We start from the raw sequence: 21,363 nt of genomic DNA, 5'->3' as shown, positions 1-21,363 counted from the left end.
ACTCCCCCCCTTTTGAGGCTTGGCAACGCCCATGCCTCACACCTTGACAAACTTTTTGGGAGAATGCGTTCTTTACTACATACGATTCCATCATTATTTAATTTGACTTACTTTCCAAAACGCTTCTCAATTTCTCAGTTCACACATCTTCTACATGTGTTACTGGTTCTCCAGTTTTTTTTTCCTAGTTAATTATCAATCCAAAAGCTATGTGTTTCTTTCTAACATTCAACCTGCTCAAAATCACTCTTTCATCAAAGTCGCTCTACTAATTTTCTATAGTAGTCACCAACAACTTCAACCATTCAACCTGTAATTTCTTTTCATTCAGCCTATCATTCATCAATGTTCATTTGCATCTCACACGCAGTCTCCAAAAAGGAGTCTTTCTATCACATTGGTCCCAATTCATCCAAGCTCACCACACAACATTCATATATCATTTCCAACTTAGGTTTCCTGGTAGAGCAATCCACCAATTCAAAAAAGACTTAACTAAAACAACCAACTGGCAAATTAATCTGATTTTTTCCTTTGTTTTTAAATTTGAAGAACTCAATCTCTCAGATTTAGCTTGCATTTAGAATTTTGTATAATCTTATAACACAACCAATCAATTATTCCTATTAAATGTAGCATTGCAAAATCTTAAATTCACAATTTAGCTTCTTCCAATTCTTGAAAGCATGTTCTGTCGTTTTTTTTTTTTTTTTTTTCTTCGAATTTCTCATGTGGGCTCGACACTTTACATGCACTAGTGTGGATTAGTTTCTGCTCGCAAACAGATTTCTTTTTCCTCTCATTTTTATCTTTCAAAATCATTTCTGTTCTGCGGTGCAAATTGGATAGACCACAGTCTAGCAATTTTTTTTTATACTAAAACTTTAGCCAATGTTCATCATTTTAACATATACGCACACACATGCACAGCTCTCGCATGCAAAAGGTAGGTCTCAGCCACAATGATTCGTCACAGGCTGGCCATTTCCTGTGGTCGATCATGAGCTGGTCCCTCCCATGCACACGAGGACAGCACATTCTAATTTTATTTATTTATCTTCTAGAAGCAAGTTGCATTTCTTTACCACTTGATTTGCATATTTTAACTTCAGTGTAACACAATTTGAGCTCTAGTCATTTGTAATTTGTGCATACAAACAGCATTGTCACACTTCTTGGATGGACAGGATTTCTAATAATCTAAAAAAAAGAAAATTCTAATAATCTGACAATGACATGTTTTGCTGTCATATGGGCATCTATTCTTTCTTTCTCTGTATGAGCATAAGCGGTCAAAGAGGAGGAAGCTTGTCATGCTAAACATTTGGCTTCTCCTCTGCTCTTTCCTCCACCCTTTGATTGATATTGTTTTGCAAAACGACACTCTCGTGTGAAGTGTCCTCGTCTCCCACAGTTCCAACAGTTGTCAGAATCTCGTGGGGGTTTTGAATTATATGGCGGCCTGCGACCTTGTTGGCCTCTACCTTTCCCTCTGCCTAGCTGGGACCCTTGGAAGAAGACTGTTGTATCTTCATCTAGTTCATCATCATCATTATCTAGATGAAATACATCAGAACTTTTGCCTTTTTTGATCACTTTTTCAGCATGTCTGGCCCATTGCATAGTTGTTGTCACACTTGCAACATCCACTTCCACCAAATGTTTCCTCACCCAGTTGCCTATTTCAGGGCGGAAATTAGTGAGGAGCGCATTTTTAAGCTGTTGTTGATAAGCACTCTCAGCTGTATCATTGAATGGGATGCCACTATGCACCCTGAATTCTTTTTCAAATCTCAATTGAATGGCGGCCTCATCACTTTTCAACTTTCTATCGTTTGTCTTTTGGATTTGTTCTCTTCTTTCTTGTGAAGCTTTCAACCACACTCTAGCACTTCTACCACTTCTTCCACATTTCAAATTTCCTTGTACTCCATACATTTTCTTCCACTTCAGCATGTATTGCATACAATTAAGAAATCTACTTGCCATGAACTTCTCGTTTTAAAGAAGAGCAGAGCAAGAGATTTACCGTTCTTATTTCCCATCTTAATTTTAGTCGCTTAAGGTTTTACAATTTTTTTTTTCAATTTTTTTTCTTTGAGGATCCTCAATGCAGGTTTAAATTGACCTTTCAACAAATCACTAGCCTGTATTATTGCCGTGGATCAATGCTAGAACTGCTTCTTAGTCAACTTATCCTACCAGTCACACACTCAATCACACAAACTCCAGCGCTTTTTTTTTAGGCCTATCCAGGGATGGGTGTAAAACCCTCCCAAACAGCTTTGGAAAAACGGACAAAAGAAAAAATCTACGCCCTTCTTCAATTAAGAAAAAGAAGCTCTGTTTTTCTTAGCCCGTTTCTTCCACTGGGACTTGAACCCAAGCTATTCTTTGGCTTGGAAAAACATACAAAGAAAAATCTACGCCCTTCTTTGATTAACAAAAAAGAAGCTCCGTGTTTCTTAGCACGTTCCTTCCACTGGGACTTTAACCCAAGCCAGATCCCTCAGCTCGGAAAAACAGACAAAGAAGAGTCTACACACTTCTTCGATGAACGAAAAAGAAGCTCTGCCTTTCTTAGCCTGTTTCTTCCACTGGGACTTGAACCCAAGCTATCTCCCGTGCACCTCTATGTGTTACGCGTTTAACAACACAACACAATTTCAAGCCTTTAACTTACTTGTCCCCTGGTTCGTTGCACTGCCGGGTCCCGTCAATCCACCTCTGTCAGACGAAGGCAGACCTAAGATGCTGGCCCAGCGAAGAATTTCCTTCCCAGGTCTTTCTTTACCAGGTCCGGCTAGTGGACGCTGGCCCGTCGACGGTGTACAGCGCGTCGTCCTCCGTCAGCCAGATGATGGGTATGAGGGTCCCGGGTTTCGGCACCAAAATGTTAGAGATTTGCTCACTCCAACTTATTTTGCAAGAACCACAAGAGACAAGGCAAGTTCTTTTAGACACCTGCAGGTGGAGAGTCCATTCGTCGCTGTCTGAACAGCGATTATCGAATGAAGTCTGAACTCTCCTTCCTGCAAGGGCATATTTATTAGGAGGAACAGAGTGGGGGTGAGAGTGGGGGTCAGAGTAGACAAATGGCCGAAGCCCCTGGCTGATCAAAGCACAGCAGGGGGTCCTTCACGATGTTGTGTGAACTAAACAACTTTGATTGCTTCCTCTGCAGCTAGTCACTTTGTTCTACTACTTTTGTTAAGACAGGACAGGCGAGTTTAAGTATTACAGGTTACATTCCAACATAATCATAGGATCAAGATAACCTGGAAAACCCTAACACTGTCTGACTTTTCTTCTTCAGTATGGATGTACAGCAATGCCAAAATAAATACATTTAAAATGAACCCCGAAGCTCATGTATGATATAACTTGACAAAAATTAAAACAAAGGGCCAGGATATTTCACCTGTTAAGTTAATTAAGTCCCAATGATTGTCGCACATACAACTGGGTACGGTGAAATGTGTCTCTGCATTTAACCCATCCTTGAAGGGAGCAGCAGCGATGCCGCGCCCGAGAATCATTTGGTGATCTAACCCCCCAAATCCAACCCTTAATACTGAGTGCCAAGCAGGGAGACAATGGGTCCCATTTTTATAGTCTTTTGGTATGACCCGGCCGGGGTTTGAACCCATAACCTTCCAGTCTCAGGGCGGCCACTCTACACAGTAGGCCACTGAGCTTGTTTATTCTTGCCTTCCCTCTCTAAAAAAATAAAGAAAAATTCAGTTGAATTGTAAGTTCAATTGTTCTAGGTCACTGTGTAAAAAAAATATTTATCTTGGTTTATTTTTTTCAGATTACAAAAAGTCATCAGTCGATCAGGGGTGTGTAGACTTTTTAGATTTGCAATATGGTGTCATCAAGCTGGTGAAGTTGGTGAAAGGCGACCTAACCAGGAAATGTTGGTCATAATTTTCCCAATTCACAATGCAGGCTAAATGATGAATTTGTTTCCATGTCATTGGGTTCGCTAGAGTTTGAGTGTTGTGCTGCCTGTGTGATGTGTTGCAATTGTGGACACAGCTGTGTGGTGGTGAGTCACAATAGCTTGCAGGTGCAAATAACTTGCTTGCAACTACACACACATCCACAGTACTGATAACCTTGCAGATATGCATACAACAACGCGCACGCACACGCAGACTTTGACTTTGAGTTTGCGATGAAGCATTTGTTTTTTCTGCCCCTTGACTGAGAATTGAGAAATGAATGAGGGTAAAAGATAGAAGGATCCTCACTGAGTGGTTTGTCAAACAGGGAAAGATGAGTAGAATGTGTGCTGCATATTTTTATGCCGCTACAATTTGTGCAATGTTGTCAGTTTTTGCTGAGTTTAACTCTTCTGTGACAGAAGATAGTTGTCTCACTCTTACACACTGACACATGTTGACTCCCAGTCGAGCACAGCAGTATACAACGCAGCCTGCATTCTAATAATTAGCCGCAATAATTTTGTCTGTCGCCTGGAATTAATTAATTTGTTTGTGGGCGAAATTGAAGTGGCTCTATTATTTCCCCATGCCCCTTCTTCCTGGATTGATTTAATCCCACTTCCTCCTCCACCAGAGTACGGCAAACCGTGTCGAGTAGCACTACTACTCGTTGGCTCAGCCTGTTACCAAGGCAACCGCGCTCATTGGAGGGACACCCCTCCTTCCCGGCCACCCTCTCAACCACCGCCTCCGCCCGAGCCCTTCTTCCCTCTCCATCACTCCCATTTCACCGCTGCCAGCATCTCCACCACCAGTGAGTGTACTGCTGAGCTGCAGAATGCTGTGGGGGAGGGATGAGCGTCGAGATAGAGAGACAACCACAAAGATGAGAAAGGAGTGAAATGTGGCCAAAATGACAATATGTAGAAGAAGGAGCAATTAGCCTGGACAGTGGTGTGTGAGAGTGTCAGAAGAAAGCGGGCTGTGGCGTGCTTGTGTTTGGAGATGGAAAGGCACAGAAGCAAAGCTTGCCTTCATCATAAATTCAGTGTGAGTCAAGGCTGCCACAAAATTGGCAGTGCTACAGCTTTGAATCTCAACACTCTCAATAAATGCTCCCACTGCGCTCTGCTTTTATTACAACCACAGCTTATTGAGGACTGCTTTCTTCTTTATCAAAACTCTGAGGACTCCTTTGTTGGAAGCATGGAAAGCTCAGCTATGACCCATTTCAATCCATTGTTGGATCATTTGATAGCTTTGTGCTTGTTTTCTTTTCTTACTGACGAGAATCAATTTCAATTAATGTGAAGAACCCAGATTAGATTACTGATTTTAAAGAGTGTTTAAAATAAACAGGTTTTCACTTAGACCGAAAGAGATGTAATCATTTTACGCAGAAAATAATTATATGATGTCACCTCTATGACACGTGTACTTTGCAGGCATGGACTGCAGCCAGTTCAGAACAGTTTTAAGACACCTGTACGCTTGTAATTCACATTTGTAATTCATTTCCAGTGCAGTTTTGGAGCAATCTCGAATATAATACCTGTACTGTAATTTCCACTGGAACTCCCCTTTTTCATCACCAAAATCGATACACACCCATGTGTTGGTCAACAAGTCAGAGAAGTAAAGTTTTTTTTTTCCTCTCTTGTTTGCTTTGTTAAAGAAATATAATTTTACTTTTACTCAGCAGCCGCTGTATTGGCTAATGGAGGCGAATATTAAACCATATTCAAGCCTCAGTTGTTTCTTTTAACAATTGACGACATATTCAGTATATTGTATGACAGAGAACCGATCTGTAAAAGACGTTTCTAATTACAAACGCACTTCACTCGTTGTGGCAAAGAGAACATTACAAAAAATGCTTATTCAAGTGACACTACTCTGGAGTGTTAGAATCAGTGTGTGAATCATAATGACGCAAATTTGTGGCACGTGTTTCTTCTCCATTCGATTGGATAAACAGGCTGCAGACAGACTGCTTCCTTCTCTTGTGCTTGATGCAACACCCCCAATGACACACTCGCTGCCCCACCCCCCCTTCATCATCATCTCTCTTTCTGTCCCCATGCAGCCGACATCATATCCACTGTTGAGTTCAACCAAACGGGAGAGCTGCTGGCCACTGGGGACAAGGGAGGCAGAGTGGTCATCTTTCAGCGAGAACCTGAGGTAGACACACCGCGTAAAGTCACACACACATTTACAGTAGAGTAGTTTCACCTTATGCGCGAGTGAAGTCTGCCCCCCGTCCAGCGAGCGTCTGGTTTGCTAAATAGTTGATGCGCCTGCTGCGTGCATCGTTATACTTGTGCAAAGTCGGCAGCACACTGCTTCCTCAAGATGCTTGACATGCTGTTGGAGCAATGTAATGCTTCTCCTCAACTCTCCTCTCTTGGTTTTTACACCCATCAACCACTTTTTTCTGTCCACAGAGCAAAACTGAGCTGTTCTCCCAGGGAGAGTACAACGTCTACAGCACTTTCCAGAGCCACGAGCCCGAGTTTGACTACCTTAAGAGTCTGGAGATTGAGGAAAAGATCAATAAGATCCGATGGCTGCCTCAGCAGAACGCGGCACATTTCCTCCTCTCCACCAATGGTGAGTTTTGCCACTGAATCAGGTGGCACTGAAAAGATGCTATTAATTGGCTAACTATTGCAGCACACCAGTATAAAAGTGATTTTCCCCGAGATGTTTATATAACCCTGTCACAATCCATCTCCGTTCGTTTCCTTGTTTTAATGTTGCCATCGTTTCTGTTTGCGTTGCCCCTCCCCTCCTGTGTCTACTCACAATCAATGTACTAATCACAGTCACATGCCTCTCGTTACCCGTCTTGTATTTAAGTCCTGTCTGCGTGTCTCCAGTCTGTTCTAGTTTTGTCCCTAGTCGAGCCTCTAGTCCATCTTTTGAGTTCTTCAATAAACCCTGGTCCAATCACTTCATGACAAACCCCTGGTAGACAATATCTGAGGTCAGCCTGTGTGGACGTGATGAAGTGAGGCGCATTAGCGGGATAAACGGTATTAAGGTTACATTTGAATCAGAGTTACAAAACCTAAGTAGATTTTCCCTCAGTTAAAGAGGTTTATTAGGTTTCCGTCGTGCAAGGGTTTAAGAGCTCCTCATACATTGTATGTTTGTGTTTCATTTACCAGATAAAACCATTAAGCTGTGGAAGGTGAGTGAACGAGACAAACGTCCAGAGGGGTACAACTTGAAAGATGAAGAGGGTCGGATCAAGGACATTTCCACTGTGACCTCCCTACAGGTAAGTCTGTCTGTTTTGCTCATGCAGATGTGAGTAAGTGACACAAAGTATACGAACGACTTCATGAAACAAATATCCATTGAGTAAACAGCACTGTGACACCTACCTGCTCTCTTTGAATTGGTCAAATTATTTCTGGTTGCATTTACGTGTCATGGACATGAGTGTGGTTGTGTAGAAAAGAGGTGTCCAAACTGTTTGCTTCATGCAGAAAAATCAAGGATGTAAGGGTGTTTGTTATCAAGCACGCCAAAACCAATTGAGCAATTATGGATCGCATTATAGTGCTAGTTATTTTTAACCCTATTAAATGTGATGAGGCAAACAATTTTTTACAGGTATTTTTTATGATTTTGGGTTGGCCCACGGCCAGGTATTCCACTATAATAGATCTGACGCTGCCCTGAGCAGATGTCCACATTTAGAACCAAAGCAAAGGTAATTGGTACCATGAATTTTTTTTTTTTTATTAGAATACTAATTCTAATTGTAATTCATGTGATATGTTCATACAGCAGAAAGTGTAGGAAAGCATTTTTGCTTCTGAATCTGTACTGTCTGAATATATTTGGCATGATAAAAAAAAATATTGCTACAATTTTAGTAAATTTCTTTGCATATGTAGAAAATCTCAAAAAAGTCCAATTCATTGTTAGTAGTAGGTTTGGACACTACAAATTGTTTGTTAATTGAAAAGAGCCAAATAAACGTTACTACATCAAGCTCAGCACAAGAACTCTATTGCTCCATCTAACAAATGAATTTGGGCTTTAGCTTGAATTATTAATGGCAACGGAGGCAGGTGGTTAAATATTAATTTACAATACGATAAAATTGCTTAAATGTAACCTACTGTCTGTATTCATAGCACTACCTGTCACATCTGGTCGTAAATGTCTCTCTCGGCTTTACAGGTGCCTGTTTTGAAGCCCATGGACTTAATGGTGGAGGTGAGCCCGAGGCGGGTGTTCGCCAACGCCCACACCTATCACGTCAATTCCATCTCGGTCAACTCCGACCACGAAACCTACATGTCGGCCGACGACCTGAGGATAAACCTCTGGCATCTGAACATCACCGATCGCAGCTTCAGTATCCTTTGTTGACTTTATGAAGAGATAAACAGACGCAACATAAATAGTGCATGGCGGTGCTGTAAATGAATGTTTTACTAATGTACACGCATTGAGTGGCACTTTGCTGCACAAAGAAACAGCATTGGGGGAGGGGGATTATTTTTCTTGGGGAGTGAAAATGTATCTTAATGAATAATTCAAAGGCCGTATGAATATTTCAGACACTTTCTGAGCTTTATTGCAGCTCAATAGGTTTCAGTATTGCCACATTCCTGACCCGGAAAGGATTTATTATATTACAAATGATCTGACTGTCAAATGCATTTTCTCACAATTTATTTTGCGTTTGCTTATTTTTTCCTTGAAATAATTTTTGTGGAGGTTCTTGTTTTTCTATTTACATAATACTTACACTGATTGTTTTTATTATGGGCTTGAGTGGATTTCTAATCAGTTTCCCGGGGACTCAATTAGTGAGTAAATTCAATGGATTAATAGAAAAAAAGTGTCAGTCTCTGTAAGCCGACAGTTGTTTCCTTGAGCGATGCCGCCTTTTCTCTCAGACATTGTGGACATTAAGCCAGCCAACATGGAAGATCTGACAGAGGTGATCACAGCGGCTGAGTTTCACCCCCACCACTGTAACCTGTTTGTGTACAGCAGCAGCAAAGGCACCCTGCGCCTCTGTGACATGAGGGAGGCGGCGCTGTGCGACCGACACTCCAAATGTGAGCAAACCTGCTGAGATGCTCTACAAGTGTCCTCAAAATGTCAGACAGCGTGTAATCGCTTGTGAAGGACAAATCAAATTAGAGTAGCAGAGTTTTACTTTTGACTAACAAAAGATTATCTCTCAAATTTAGGTACAAATGAAGAATGGATTGAGTTAGAAAACGTGTGTTTCTGTTCGATATCGTAAAACGTGGAGAGCTTGTAAATTGCTCTTTGATCATTGTGACAGCTGGACCAAAGCACCCAACGATGAGGCTTATTCTTACCTGTGTCTATCAATTCATCTCAATTATTCAGTGTGACAATACACACATTTATCAGGTTTGTCGTGTTTGCCTCGTCCCTAGTGTTTGAGGAGCCAGAGGACCCCAGCGCTCGTTCCTTCTTCTCCGAGATTATCTCCTCTGTGTCTGACGTCAAGTTTAGCCACAGCGGGCGCTACCTGCTCACCAGAGACTATCTGACTGCCAAAGTTTGGGACCTCAACATGGAGAGCAAGCCCTTGGAGACCTACCAGGTGACTCAAATGCATGCTGCGCTCAAATTATTATTTTGCTTCATCTTTCTTCAAAATGAATTGGAACAAGATGGACTAAAGTGCTATTTGGCAATTCATTACATCCACCAAGGCTATTACATTATTTTCCTCAAACATACTGTTTTGTCTATAATTCTCTTTCAAAGAATTGAATATCTATTTTGTCATGTGGGGTCATCATTCCCTCCGAGGGCGTCTGTGTGTGTCTGAGTGTCCGGGGCCACATGAGGACGATGAGGAGCTATTTACAGTCTTGTGAAGATTAACAGGAAGAAGGGATACTTCACCCCAGTGCCTGACACCTAGATCTGCAATGCAGCATGGAGGAGGAGGGGGGGGAGAGTACTGAGGGGTTGGCAGGGAGAGGAACTGCGAGGAAGACTTTTAGGATGTGGCACAAAGATGGTAGTAACAGTAGCATGGTGACTTGCGGAAACGGGGAGGTTCATTTAAATTGATCCCAAGGAAATACATGATGCAAACATAAGAATTTATTCAAAACCCTCAATGACACAGTAACCCCCACCATAGAAAGAGACCCTCGGTGGGGGGTAACAAAACCGACAGCAACAATGCAGGCTCAGCTTAAGGGGGACAATTTACCGCTGACTCGAAAATAGGGCTCAGTGCAGAACATAGTGGTAAGAGATGGTGGATATTTCAGTCCCTCAGTGCGGACACACACTGCTGACACAGGCAGGTTGCATGAAATCACAGCGGGAGGCGGGGAATTATTACTGTCAACGTGTGTGCGTGCGTGTGTGTATTACCACGGCCATGGTGTGTGATACTAGCCAGACGTTAATGACATTTTAGATTAAAATGTACTCCTGATACCTCATATTGCTGAGAGGGGGTATTGTCTCATTAGCGAAGCCTTTGGGGAGGGTTAGTGTTACAATTGTGCACAGTTAATGTTTCCTGCATGTGTGTGTCCCCCATTTTATTTTCTATTTTTAGTTTACCTGTCTAGTAAAACAGATGTGCATTTGATTCATTTTTAATCTGTGTGCTCCTCCAGGTTCACGATTACCTCCGCAGCAAGTTGTGCTCCCTTTATGAAAATGACTGCATCTTCGACAAATTTGAGTGCGCCTGGAACGGCTCGGACAGGTCTGTCTTATAATGTGGCACATTCACTACTTTTACTTGATAATTTCATACTGTGGAAAACATACAGTTGTTGTAAATTTGAGATACATGCTCCGCATGGGGGCAGTGAACCCAACCTAACTCAACTCGTTTCAGAAAAAGCAGCTATTTAGCAGAGAGCAAACAATTAAAAGGGAAAAATATATTCCGCTTTGTAATGCCACTTCAACTTTACTGTCTAGCTAAACACAAAATAAAGATAAACATGATGTGCAGTAAAAAAAAAAAAAATTGATTAACTCATAAAAAGATGATATGACAATACTCACAGACATACTGTATATTCTTTATCTTTCATGAAAAATGACAAATATTACTGCAGCTTATTTAATTAATTACGGTCGTTGTGAAACTCTTCTTTGTCGTGTGTGGAATGTAAAGTCAAAGTGCAAGCTCCCAATGGCAGTCCAAAAAGAGATTCACTACATTTGCTGATTCAAACACAAACCACGCTAAAGACTAAAATCAACGGAAACGACAGTTTCAAGTGGGACATAAGTCTCAAAGCAGACTAAGAAAAATTTCACAAAAGCAAGTCGATGCTGACTTAATATAGATGATCCTGTCTCAATTTATTCACAAATGTACTTAATCAGTGTGAAATCTGGGCCTGCTAAGTTGAACACAAAGCTAAATCAATGTGTTGCATGAATGACAACACGTCCGTTGTACCTTCTGCCGTCTTGTGGCAGAATATTTAATTGTTCTACCTGCCACGATACATTGCTGGCATAGATAGATGAAGAAAGATACGTTATTTGTTGCGAATGAAAGTTCGGGGCCCAATTAAGTGAAATTTGATCATTTCCGTGGTGCACCTGATGGTTCCTCATGACACATGAACCTTCAGTCAGCGGCTCGGAGTCATTGACCTCAAAGCAACAAAATTAAAGCTCAAGTCCTCCCCCTCCCTCCCCCATCAGACCGAACCTCCAAAAAATCCATTCAAAATCAACCTGCATGAAATTCATCTCCATGAACCACATCATCATCTCTATTAGCCCCACTAGAATGAGTTTTCTTCCTATAACTGGATCTCTCGACTCCTCTCCCGTGTGTAGCGTGATCATGACAGGAGCCTACAACAACTTCTTCCGCATGTTCGACCGCAACACCAAGCGTGACGTGACCTTAGAAGCGTCCCGGGAGAGCAGCAAACCCCGAGCCGTGCTCAAGCCACGTAGAGTATGTGCCGCCGGGAGCAAGCGGCGCAAGGATGACATCAGCGTGGACAGCCTGGACTTCACCAAGAAGATCCTGCACACGGCCTGGCATCCGACAGAGAACATCATTGCCATCGCCGCCACCAACAACTTGTACATCTTCCAGGACAAACTCAACTCGGAGATGCATTCGTGAGCGCAGATCAAGACACAATAGTGCCAGAATGTACGCAATCATACGCGCTCAAGGACGGGCATCATACTTTACATACAAACACACTCACCTCCTCATCAACCTCAGTCAAGTGGAAGGACCTCAAGTAGGCCATGTTGGGATTATAGAGGTGTAGAAACCTCAGACTGGACAGATGTTTACATGTTCTTCTTTTTCCACCTCATCCTCTTCTATTTTTAGCCATGGCCATACTACACTCAAATTCAACCCCCCTTGTGTCTACCAGCACCAGTGATGATAAATGGGGCATTGATCTTACTGGTCATGTGTTTAATTTAAAGTTACCTCCGCCATTTGTACTTTTCTCCCTTCTCTGTAATGATCTAATTGACAACACGATGATGGTGATCCAAGACCTCTCCAGTTCAGGAGAGTCTCACATTCCTTCAGACAGAAGCAGAAGTGTTACTTCACGTGTGGACGCACACAGTTATCTCCTCCACATGTTTGCAAATCTCACGGGTTCTGCTTCTGGTCTGTGGCTGCATTTTGCGCTACTTTAATACAAATAAAGCAAAAAACGTTTTTTTTTTTTTTTTTTGAAATCAGCAATTAAGCAAGACTATGCTGCATGTCACACAGATTTAGCCTACTGTAGACTGACTAACTGACTTGGCTGCCTTCTTAACCATGTAGACCCAGCTGTACAAAATGCTTACAGCACGAAGAAACCACCGATGACCGAACTCTCGTTACCTTTGCGTCTGTGGATGCTCACGCATGTTTACTGATGTTCGGTTCATACGCTTACATGTACCAGTTGGAATGAAGCTGTACGGGAATCTGCCCGGTACAGAGGCAAACGGATACTAAGGTTTTGGGTTATTGTTATACTCTAAAAGGGCCTAAATGGTGTCTGTATGTATTAACCCCTTTTTTTGGACTTGTATGAGGTTTTTTTTTTTTCCAAATCCATAAACTGACATGGACTCAATTTACAAGTTGATAGCCTCCAAAGCGACAGCAGAGAGATGCTCTTTTATCTCTTCCGCCTTCCACGTTGATTACTTTGCTAATGTCAAGAATTGTTTATTTTTGAAGAACAATTTATTCTTTTCACTTTTTTGAATAAAAAAAATCCAGTTTACTCCATGTGCTGACCAAACTAATGTCAATTTTTGTGCTCATGTGCGTTGACAAACCTGTCAAACAGGCAGGTCTTTTTTTTTCGGGGGGAATAAAGATTTCAACAATTGAATCCACTGTTATCATTTCCTTTGTGTTGCGTTTATCTCTTCTCGTGGGAGTCAGCGTTACTCCAGGCTAGGACTCCACCTACTGTTGTTAGACAGTACTTACGCGAAATAAAATACTTCAATCCAAATATCTTTATTAACCCACTCTCCTTTCGTAAGCACATGCAAATGATCCCACTCCAGTATTCTAAACATATAATCAACAATTCATTATGTTTTTCACATGTTTATCAAATTCTAATTAGGGCTACACAATTCTGTGTAAAGCTTGGCAATACAACACTATATTTCTCAAACAAGATATTGTTACTCATATTTGTATGGGTCACAGAACAAGAAATACTGATGATCCCAATTCAGACATAATTACTCAGGTTTAACATGTTCAATACCTGCACAGCAGGCTCATAAACAGAAGGCACAATAAATAATTGGAATAATAACTTTTGAAATGAAAAGGATCCCAGAAATGTTTAATGTAGTATCTAAAATGCAATCAAGGCACTTGAAGACAACTTGCTAATATAAACCACTTGATGGTTAAAGCCTTACATCAATGGACACTCCCGTCATTTACTTTCATTTTCAGCTCTCCACAAATGAGGTGCAACTCGGGCAGTGAGCATGAGTACATCTTTAAAAAGATGAAAACGTTGTTCGCATTAGCAAACGAGCCCAACTTAGGAGGTTTGGAAGGTGTCTTTTAGTGTTCACCAATGAAAATAATATGGAACAATATATTGCACTGACAGCTCACAAACATGAAACAATACTGAAAATCACTCAAATGTTGAATATTCCTGTTTGTGGGGAGTGTTTCTTTTAGAAGAATAAAGCCACAGCTTGTTTAGATTTTGTCTATACTACACCATCACTTCTGTTTCAGTGTCAGTTTCAGTGTCAGAGAGTTGGTGCAGTTGTGCGGTGAGGAAAGGGTTGAAGAAGAAGTCAAAGCCAAACTGCAGGGCATTCTGGGCTGTGCGCCTCCAATCGTGCTCAATTTTGTACTGTCTGCGGCTGGACAGGCGTGCGTTGCCGCATGACAAGCAGTGGATGGCCTTCAGCTCGAAAACGGGCCATTTGGAGCCCAGACGTCCCTCCAGGATGGTGCTGAACTCCACCGTGCTTCCCGCGTTCAAGTGAAGCAACACTGACTTAAACTCGTTACTGGCACGCAGGACGATGTCCTTGGTGGCGTCTTCGTCTTCCACAATGGTCCCGTTCTTGGTCTTCCTCTCTTGCGGCATGCCCATGGTGACTTCAAACTTGTAGCGGTCGAAGCGCTTGACGTGGCATTCGTGCTTGGCAAGCTGTTTGAGTTTACACAGGGGATCTTGCAGCGGCGAGGCCAGGAATGGGTGAGGCCCCACGGCAGGGTCTCCCATTCCCTCACACGCAGGGTACGGCTGACCGTACAGGCAACGCATCCAATTGCCCACCAGCACAGGAAGCAGGTTGATGACCGACTGCGCCCCGTTCTCGATGTCCGTCACGCGCACGTATTTGAAGCGGCCCGTCCAGGTGACCCTGTGGCCTTCGAGGTGCGAGCAGAGGATCTGAGTTTGGGCCATGTTGGACTCCTTCCACGCCGACGGGCCGCACATGATGCTGTACTGCGGCCACGTGAGGGTGGAGTTGTACACTTTCATGCCTTCTGACCTGTACACGTACATCCAGCAGAAGAGCAGCACGGCACTGAGCCACACCAAGATGAGTTTGACGATGCTGCTCCTGGACAGCGAGCGAAACACCACGATGGGGTTCAAGCTGAAGCGGGTCCAAAGCCTCAGAACGACCGGCACGAAGCACACAGTAAGCGTGATGGCCATCTTGGTGATTTCCAGGGCCACGAACCACTGCATGAGCTGAATGATGAGCATCGCAGCAAGGCCTAGAGAGAGAACGGGCAGTGCAAACAGGAAGAGGAGGTAGCCGGCGCAAGTGCGTATGAGGCCGATGGCCGTGGCGTAATTGAGGAACACCAAGCAGAGCTCACACCACGTGAAGCAAACTAGATATGGCACCAGGCACAGGTAAGTCCCCTTGAAGCCTCTCAGCTGGGCCATGCGAAACAGGAGGTAGACCAGGTGGCCATAGAGGGCACAGGGCACCCCAATGTTCAACACCACGATGTCGCCCAGAGGCACCGAGACAAACGTCCTCCCGAAGAGCCGGAGCGCCCAAAGGGAGTCCGGCAGCAGGTGAGAGAGAGAGCAGGCCCCTGAGAGTACTTCTGTGAGCAGGGCCTTGCGAGCAAACAATTTGGCGGAGGCGTGGAGGCTGAGGAAGGCGGTGACCGTGAAGAAGAGGGCCACTGCCGCCAGCTCGGAGCACGGGATCCACGACTTGTCGGCCACCGGGAAGGAAAACACCACAAAGACCACAGAGAGCAAGAAGTACCTGAGGTAAAAACAAGTATTTTGTTTGTCAGGGGAACATTGGCGCAGCATTGATTCAAAATATAATGGCTGAGTCATGCGGGAAAACTGAGCGATGAAGAAAAAGTGGGACAAAATGTCCTTAAAATAAGCTGTCCTTACAAATAGGGTTCCAAGTGTGTCCATCCGAAGTTGGTCTCAGCTTGCTCCAGATCGAGACCAGGCTCAAAGTGAGCCAGGAGGTCGGTTAGGGCCCGAAAGTTTTCCCAGGCTTTGGAATTCTAAAAAAGCAAACAAACTCTTTGAAAATATGTTCCAATTATTTTCCTCAGATCATGAGCAAAGCAGAAAAGGGTGGGCTGGCTGACTGACCTGGAATACCCGCAGCGTACAAATAATCATGGAGAAGAAAGAGAGATAGAAAACCAGCAAAGGAATGAGGAAGATGAAGAACTCGATGGTGAGGTTGGAGATGATGAAGAAGAAGATGAGCGCGTTGACGTGATGCGTGGGGATGAGGGCGCTGAGCCACTGCATGCCCGCCCGCGACGCCCAGTCGATGAGGTGCTCCTTGATCTCCAGCAAAGCGTGAAGTGGGAACTTCAACAGCTGGTGCCAAGACAAACGGAGAAGATGAAACGCTGCCGCAGGAACTGTCTACCCGCCCTTGTGACGCGACATCCTACCTTTTGGTGTAGGGGCAGCTCATCCGGATTCTTCACCACCACGTCGTCGTCGTCATCTTCATCGCTGCCTGACACGCCCGCCATGGCAGGAGGCGGTGCGATTCCCTGAGCGTATTTCTTTGTTATCTCGACAAATTCGTCCATCCCGACGTAAGAGATGGCTACAAACCACAAATGGGATCGCTGCTTAGTAGTTTGTTTATAATGCTTTAATGACAGATAAAATGATTATTGGATTTCATTCTGTGGTTGCAGCAGACGCTGAATAGTTATATGGGTGAAGTTACTTACACTCGCTGGTCACCATTGTCTGCAGAACTCGCCTCTGTTTCTTAACAGAGCTATTAAGTGGGCCTTGGGAGACTGTTTTTTCTGAAAATGGAGGAAACAGATGATGCAATAGATATTAATTTGATTTTTTCCCATCACAATATTTCAAAGGTTATAGTGCTTTGTGGGCTATTCTGGAAATTGTAGCCCAACGTTGCTAGTAAGTACTCCCAACATCATACCCTGATCTGTGTGCACGTGTTCTACGTTTTCCAGCATCTCCGAAACAGCTACCACCCTCTTCTTCTCCGGGTTCAACTTCCAGTACATGAGCAGAGCCGCTTTCCGAACTCCCCTCTCAAAACGTGTTTCCATGCACAACCTTTTCACTTCCTCATAGTTCTCGAGAGTGATGCCTAGAAAAACAGAACGCACACATTAGCATGTTGTTAAATGAATGGCGGAGGACTTCCTTGTTACCTTGCCTGGATGATAAACATTGTTGCAGCAGCTTCACGGCTTCCTTGCGACCCTGTTTGGCGGCCAGGAGCAGCCAGGTGACCGCTGTGCAGTGGTTCAGTTCCTCATCTCTTTCTCGGGCCAGAGCCAGGAAAAAGCGGCCCATCTGGGAGGGACACATGACACAAGGGCACTTTAGCTGTCCCGTGTACTTTTCTCATTAATTATGTCCCTAGCGCAAAAAAATCCACCATCTGTTTGACACCGACCTTGGTCTGAGCTCTAGCGTCACCTGACTTTGCTTTCTCAGTCATATCCTCGAGACTGACCTCCTCCTCTGGCTCCTCTGAAAGGTGAAAGGCAGGACTTAACAAAAATATATTCATAAACATATCATCTTTCCCCATGTGAATATCTATTACATTATACCTGTGTCAATTCGTTACTATTTTTCTTCCTATCATTTTGCCACATGACAAAGCAGGAATGAAAATGACCATTTCAAAGACTGTCACCTGGTTCAGGCGTTGCAGGCTCTGAGACCGCATTGAGTTGGGCTCTCCCCAGCTGAGAAGGGCTTCTGATGGGTGAGCAGTGTGGCGAAGCAGTCGGCGCGGGGAACGAAGATGAGCGCGAATAAGGACGTGGTCCAGGCTGAGAGGAGGTCGTTGATGAGGACGGCGGCGGTGAGGTCCCAGGGGTCGGCATGGTGGGTTTAGGAGAAAATCTTGGAGATGTTTCTGTACCTGAAATAAACACATAGAAGTGAGAAATTTCCTCACAACATTTTTTTAATATCAAACAAATTCCAAAAGGGGGAGCAGATGTTATTGTGGTTAGCACTTCTCAAAGTTCTTGGTTAAGTGCTGGAAGCCCTCCTCTGTGGAGTTTGCGTGTTCTCCCTGTATGTGTTTTTTTTTTTGTGTGTGAATATCATAGATTATAGTTGAACATTCTTAACTGTCCACAGGTAGAAATGTGAGCGTGAATGGTTGTTTGGTGACGAGTTCAGGGCGTGCCACAACTCTTACTGGAAATCAGCTGGGACAGGATCTTGCTCACCAGTTATGGTTAAATAGGAAATGGAATGGATGGAAGTTCCAGTTATGTTTCATCTCAATGCCATGGGCTGATGGGTATTATATTGAATCATTTTACAACATTTCTAGGCGAATGTTAAAAATCATAAAAAATAAATATATTTCTGCCATGTTCTTGGTCTGTTCTGGAGAGTTTCTATTGTATTTTTTGAGTTAGTATGCAATTTGCGTTCATTTGTCTCAGCCAAATCCAACACGCATTTCATTACAAGCGCCCATCTGTAAAGTCTGTATCCTGTTATAGAGTGGTATGCTAAATCGAGAAGGTGACATCCTTCAAAGTTCCTAAAGAGGATCCAACCCTGCTTTGTCCTTTTGGGAATCCCCCCCTCGAAGAACCTAACGACCTCGGATGAAGTTAACAAGTAGCGTGGACCTGAATGATATTAAACAATCTCAATCCAGATCCATTTATGAATATTTGATGCAACTCGGACAAACAATGTGATTATAGATTAAATATGTTTTAGAAGTTGACTTTCGTTGCTAATGCATTTTTTCAATATGTCTCACCTTTATGAGAGGAACAATGTGGTCTCTTTTTCTTAGATTCCCTGAAGCGGAAAAACAACCTTTGAAAAATATTTCTCGTGGTCAAGCAACGTCCCGAGTCATGTTGTCCTTTTATTTTAGTTCAAAACCTCAATCCACCCAAAACCCCGTGAATCTCTGTTGTCACACGACAGAGTACACGCAAGTCGAGCAGCTGTTTCCGGCTTCATGGATAAACTCTCTCTTACGATTGGACAGAAGTGATTACTATTTTTACGTCAGGGGTTTTAATTGGCTACATAAACAGGAAGTTTACAGTTCCGTCTCAGACTTAAGCAATCGATCGTAGATCAAAACGGGAGACGTCTGACGTTTCTCCTGCGTTTGTTGTTTTGTGCATGTAGAAACAAGCCCGCGAAATTTAATTCAAATATTTTTCTGTAATGTATTTTGAGTATTGTGATGTTGCCAGTCTTGCCAGAAGGGTATACTTTGTAGCGAAATTAATGTTTTTTGAGAGCTGTGCTGAGTCTATAGCCAGAATTTTCAAGTCAAGTTTATTTGTATAGCCCTAAATCACAAACAGTCTCAAAGGGCTTCACATAGACAAAAATTGACAATTATTCTCAAAGCATCCCCTGATCTTAAGCTCCCAAGAGGGCAAGGAAAAACTAAAAAAAAACCTACCAGGGGAAAATGAGAAACCTTGAGAAGGGACCACAGATGGAAGGATCCCCCTTTCAGGATCACCAGGTTGTAATGGATGCAGAGAGGGCACAAGTAACACATAATATGAAAGTCAATGAAAAACTGGATGTCGGAGGTGCTCTCGATTTTCAGTGTTAAGGTGGCTCTCTTTTAACCTGGCTAGATCACCATGTTAATTTATCATTAATTTATGGGAAGAGTTGCTTCCAACAACCTAACTAGAGACGCTATGAAGGTCAGGGAGGCCTTCACTATTTTTTCTCAACAGAGGGGACGGTTTTATGGCAAGATTCTGTGTACTCGTGATGCATCCCAAAAGGCTCTATTAAGACACAAAATGAGCAAAGTTCCTGCAATATCACTTTACTGGCCCCAGAAGTGTGTTGTTTGTGCACATGTCAATGATCATGCAATATCATAATGAATCTTTTTTTTGTATTTGTATTATCTCCATGATTCAATAAATAGTATTTTATACGTATCTTAATCTTAATTGTATTACATTATGAAGTAATATTGCATTCAGTAGGTAAACAAACCTGGTTGTGAACTGAATAAATGCTGAAATTGTGACTCCCTTGAACTTTTGACATGACTAAAATCGTGGACCTATTGGCTTTATTTTTTTGAGTTTAGTCTACTCAAATCGGGAAACAAAACTGTAATTTGTTCCCGCTGAAGCTCGTTTGGACTTGACCCGGAGGACGTGTTGCAGCGGCGTCTTGCTGCTCTCTAGCGTCTATTTCGAGGCCTGCATTGAGTCGGTAAACAAAACTAATTTGTTCCCGCTGAAGCTCGTTTGGCCGTGACCCGGAGGACGTGTTGCAGCAGCGTCTTGCTGCCCTCTAGCGTCTATTTCGAGGCCTGCATTGGAGTAAAAAATAAAATAAAAAATAAGGTACTAACATGACATGGGTAGGCAACCGCCTGATGCAACTCACCTGATCAGGATTGTTATCCAGGTTCTGCAGACCTTGCTGGTTATCTGACCATTTGAATCAGGCGTGTTGCAACAGGGAGACATAGAAAACATGCAGGAATGATAGGTGCTCAACTTTTCTGGCCATGTTTTCTTCTTCTTAGCATTCTACAGCTTTTGCTAAGCATCCATTTGTTATTTTTGCAATTTCTTTGTGTGATTTTCTTTCTCCTTATGGAGTCAATGATCTTTCTTTCTGCACAACCGTAGTCTCTTCTTTCTGATTCTGAAACCTACTCAACCAGACTGAGACCATTTAAGGATGAGAAAACCCACCGCAGTTGTTTTGCGTTAATTAGCAATTAAAATTTGCTCAATGTCAAACTTTGTTATATGTATTCTAATTTTGTGAAACACTGGATTTTATTTTTTTTTGTAATTTTTATGTCATTCTACTACAATCAAAATTGAAAAAAAAAGATTGAACATTTTAAATATTTCAATTTGAGTGTGGTGACCAAATATAATATACAAGTTATACTTTTTTAAACAAACAACAACTGAAAAGAAGAACTTTCCCTTAGGAGCCAATTTAATTTTGGGGGAGCAAGCACCTGCATACATCACTAGGAATTAAACTAATGGGGGGGGGGTTAAGCAGAAATGAAAAGAAGGCAGAGAATTCCTTTAACAAACTGTGGACTCTGGGGAAAGAGAAAGATTAAAATCTCAAGATTTAAGTGTCAGTGGCATGCATAAAAATGAATTAGGGGCAGGCTTAACTGCAGCTGCCATGAGGCAGTTATGTAAATGTATATCCTTGATTAGTAGATTAGCACGATCCAGTTGAGAGGATAAGGAGAGTCCTTATACTGTTTGTTGGTCACACAGAGTCACTAAGGCAACCTAGCTTTCAAATGGACAATGCACTCCCCTCTAAAATGATTTAAAACTGAATATTTGTGACCATGATCTTATTCACAGTCCAAATATTGTGAATGTGATGATGCAAATATTGCTCAC

General features: G+C 42.8%; 2 protein-coding genes across 6 annotated transcripts in view; one reads left to right on the top strand and one right to left on the bottom strand.

Annotated features, from left to right (window-relative positions):
- Nucleotides 1–13,330, top strand: part of LOC125988935 (serine/threonine-protein phosphatase 2A 55 kDa regulatory subunit B gamma isoform) — a 42,023-nt gene extending 28,693 nt beyond the window's left edge. For 4 of the 5 annotated variants that reach the window (XM_049754811.2, XM_049754821.1, XM_049754804.2 and 1 more), the window contains 8 exons: nt 6,037–6,134; nt 6,398–6,563; nt 7,124–7,236; nt 8,151–8,328; nt 8,876–9,040; nt 9,392–9,561; nt 10,604–10,695; nt 11,796–13,330. In XM_049754811.2, the coding sequence (XP_049610768.1) occupies nt 6,037–6,134; nt 6,398–6,563; nt 7,124–7,236; nt 8,151–8,328; nt 8,876–9,040; nt 9,392–9,561; nt 10,604–10,695; nt 11,796–12,093 (1,280 nt within the window). In that variant the 3' untranslated portion in view covers nt 12,094–13,330. Of the gene's footprint in view, nt 1–6,036; nt 6,135–6,397; nt 6,564–6,814; nt 6,989–7,123; nt 7,237–8,150; nt 8,329–8,875; nt 9,041–9,391; nt 9,562–10,603; nt 10,696–11,795 lie in introns of those variants that run through there. The other variant, XM_049754842.1, reaches the window with a different exon arrangement.
- A 115-nt stretch (nt 13,331–13,445) lies between these two features.
- wfs1b (Wolfram syndrome 1b (wolframin)) lies at nt 13,446–18,932 on the bottom strand. Its single transcript, XM_049754773.1, has 10 exons — nt 18,735–18,932; nt 17,637–17,867; nt 17,391–17,467; nt 17,143–17,287; nt 16,905–17,078; nt 16,684–16,764; nt 16,393–16,553; nt 16,079–16,315; nt 15,869–15,987; nt 13,446–15,728 (listed from the first exon to the last, which is right to left on the bottom strand). The coding sequence occupies exons 2-10, from the start codon at nt 17,827–17,829 to the stop codon at nt 14,192–14,194; spliced, it is 2,724 nt and encodes a 907-aa protein (XP_049610730.1). The 5' UTR covers nt 17,830–17,867; nt 18,735–18,932; the 3' UTR covers nt 13,446–14,191.
- Nucleotides 18,933–21,363: the final 2,431 nt, after the last annotated feature.

Source organism: Syngnathus scovelli, chromosome 1 (assembly GCF_024217435.2).
Source record: "Syngnathus scovelli strain Florida chromosome 1, RoL_Ssco_1.2, whole genome shotgun sequence".
Taxonomy (NCBI): Eukaryota; Metazoa; Chordata; class Actinopteri; order Syngnathiformes; family Syngnathidae; genus Syngnathus; species Syngnathus scovelli.
The sequence above is the reverse complement of the archived record's forward strand: the minus strand, read 5'-3'. Positions and strand labels throughout refer to the sequence as shown.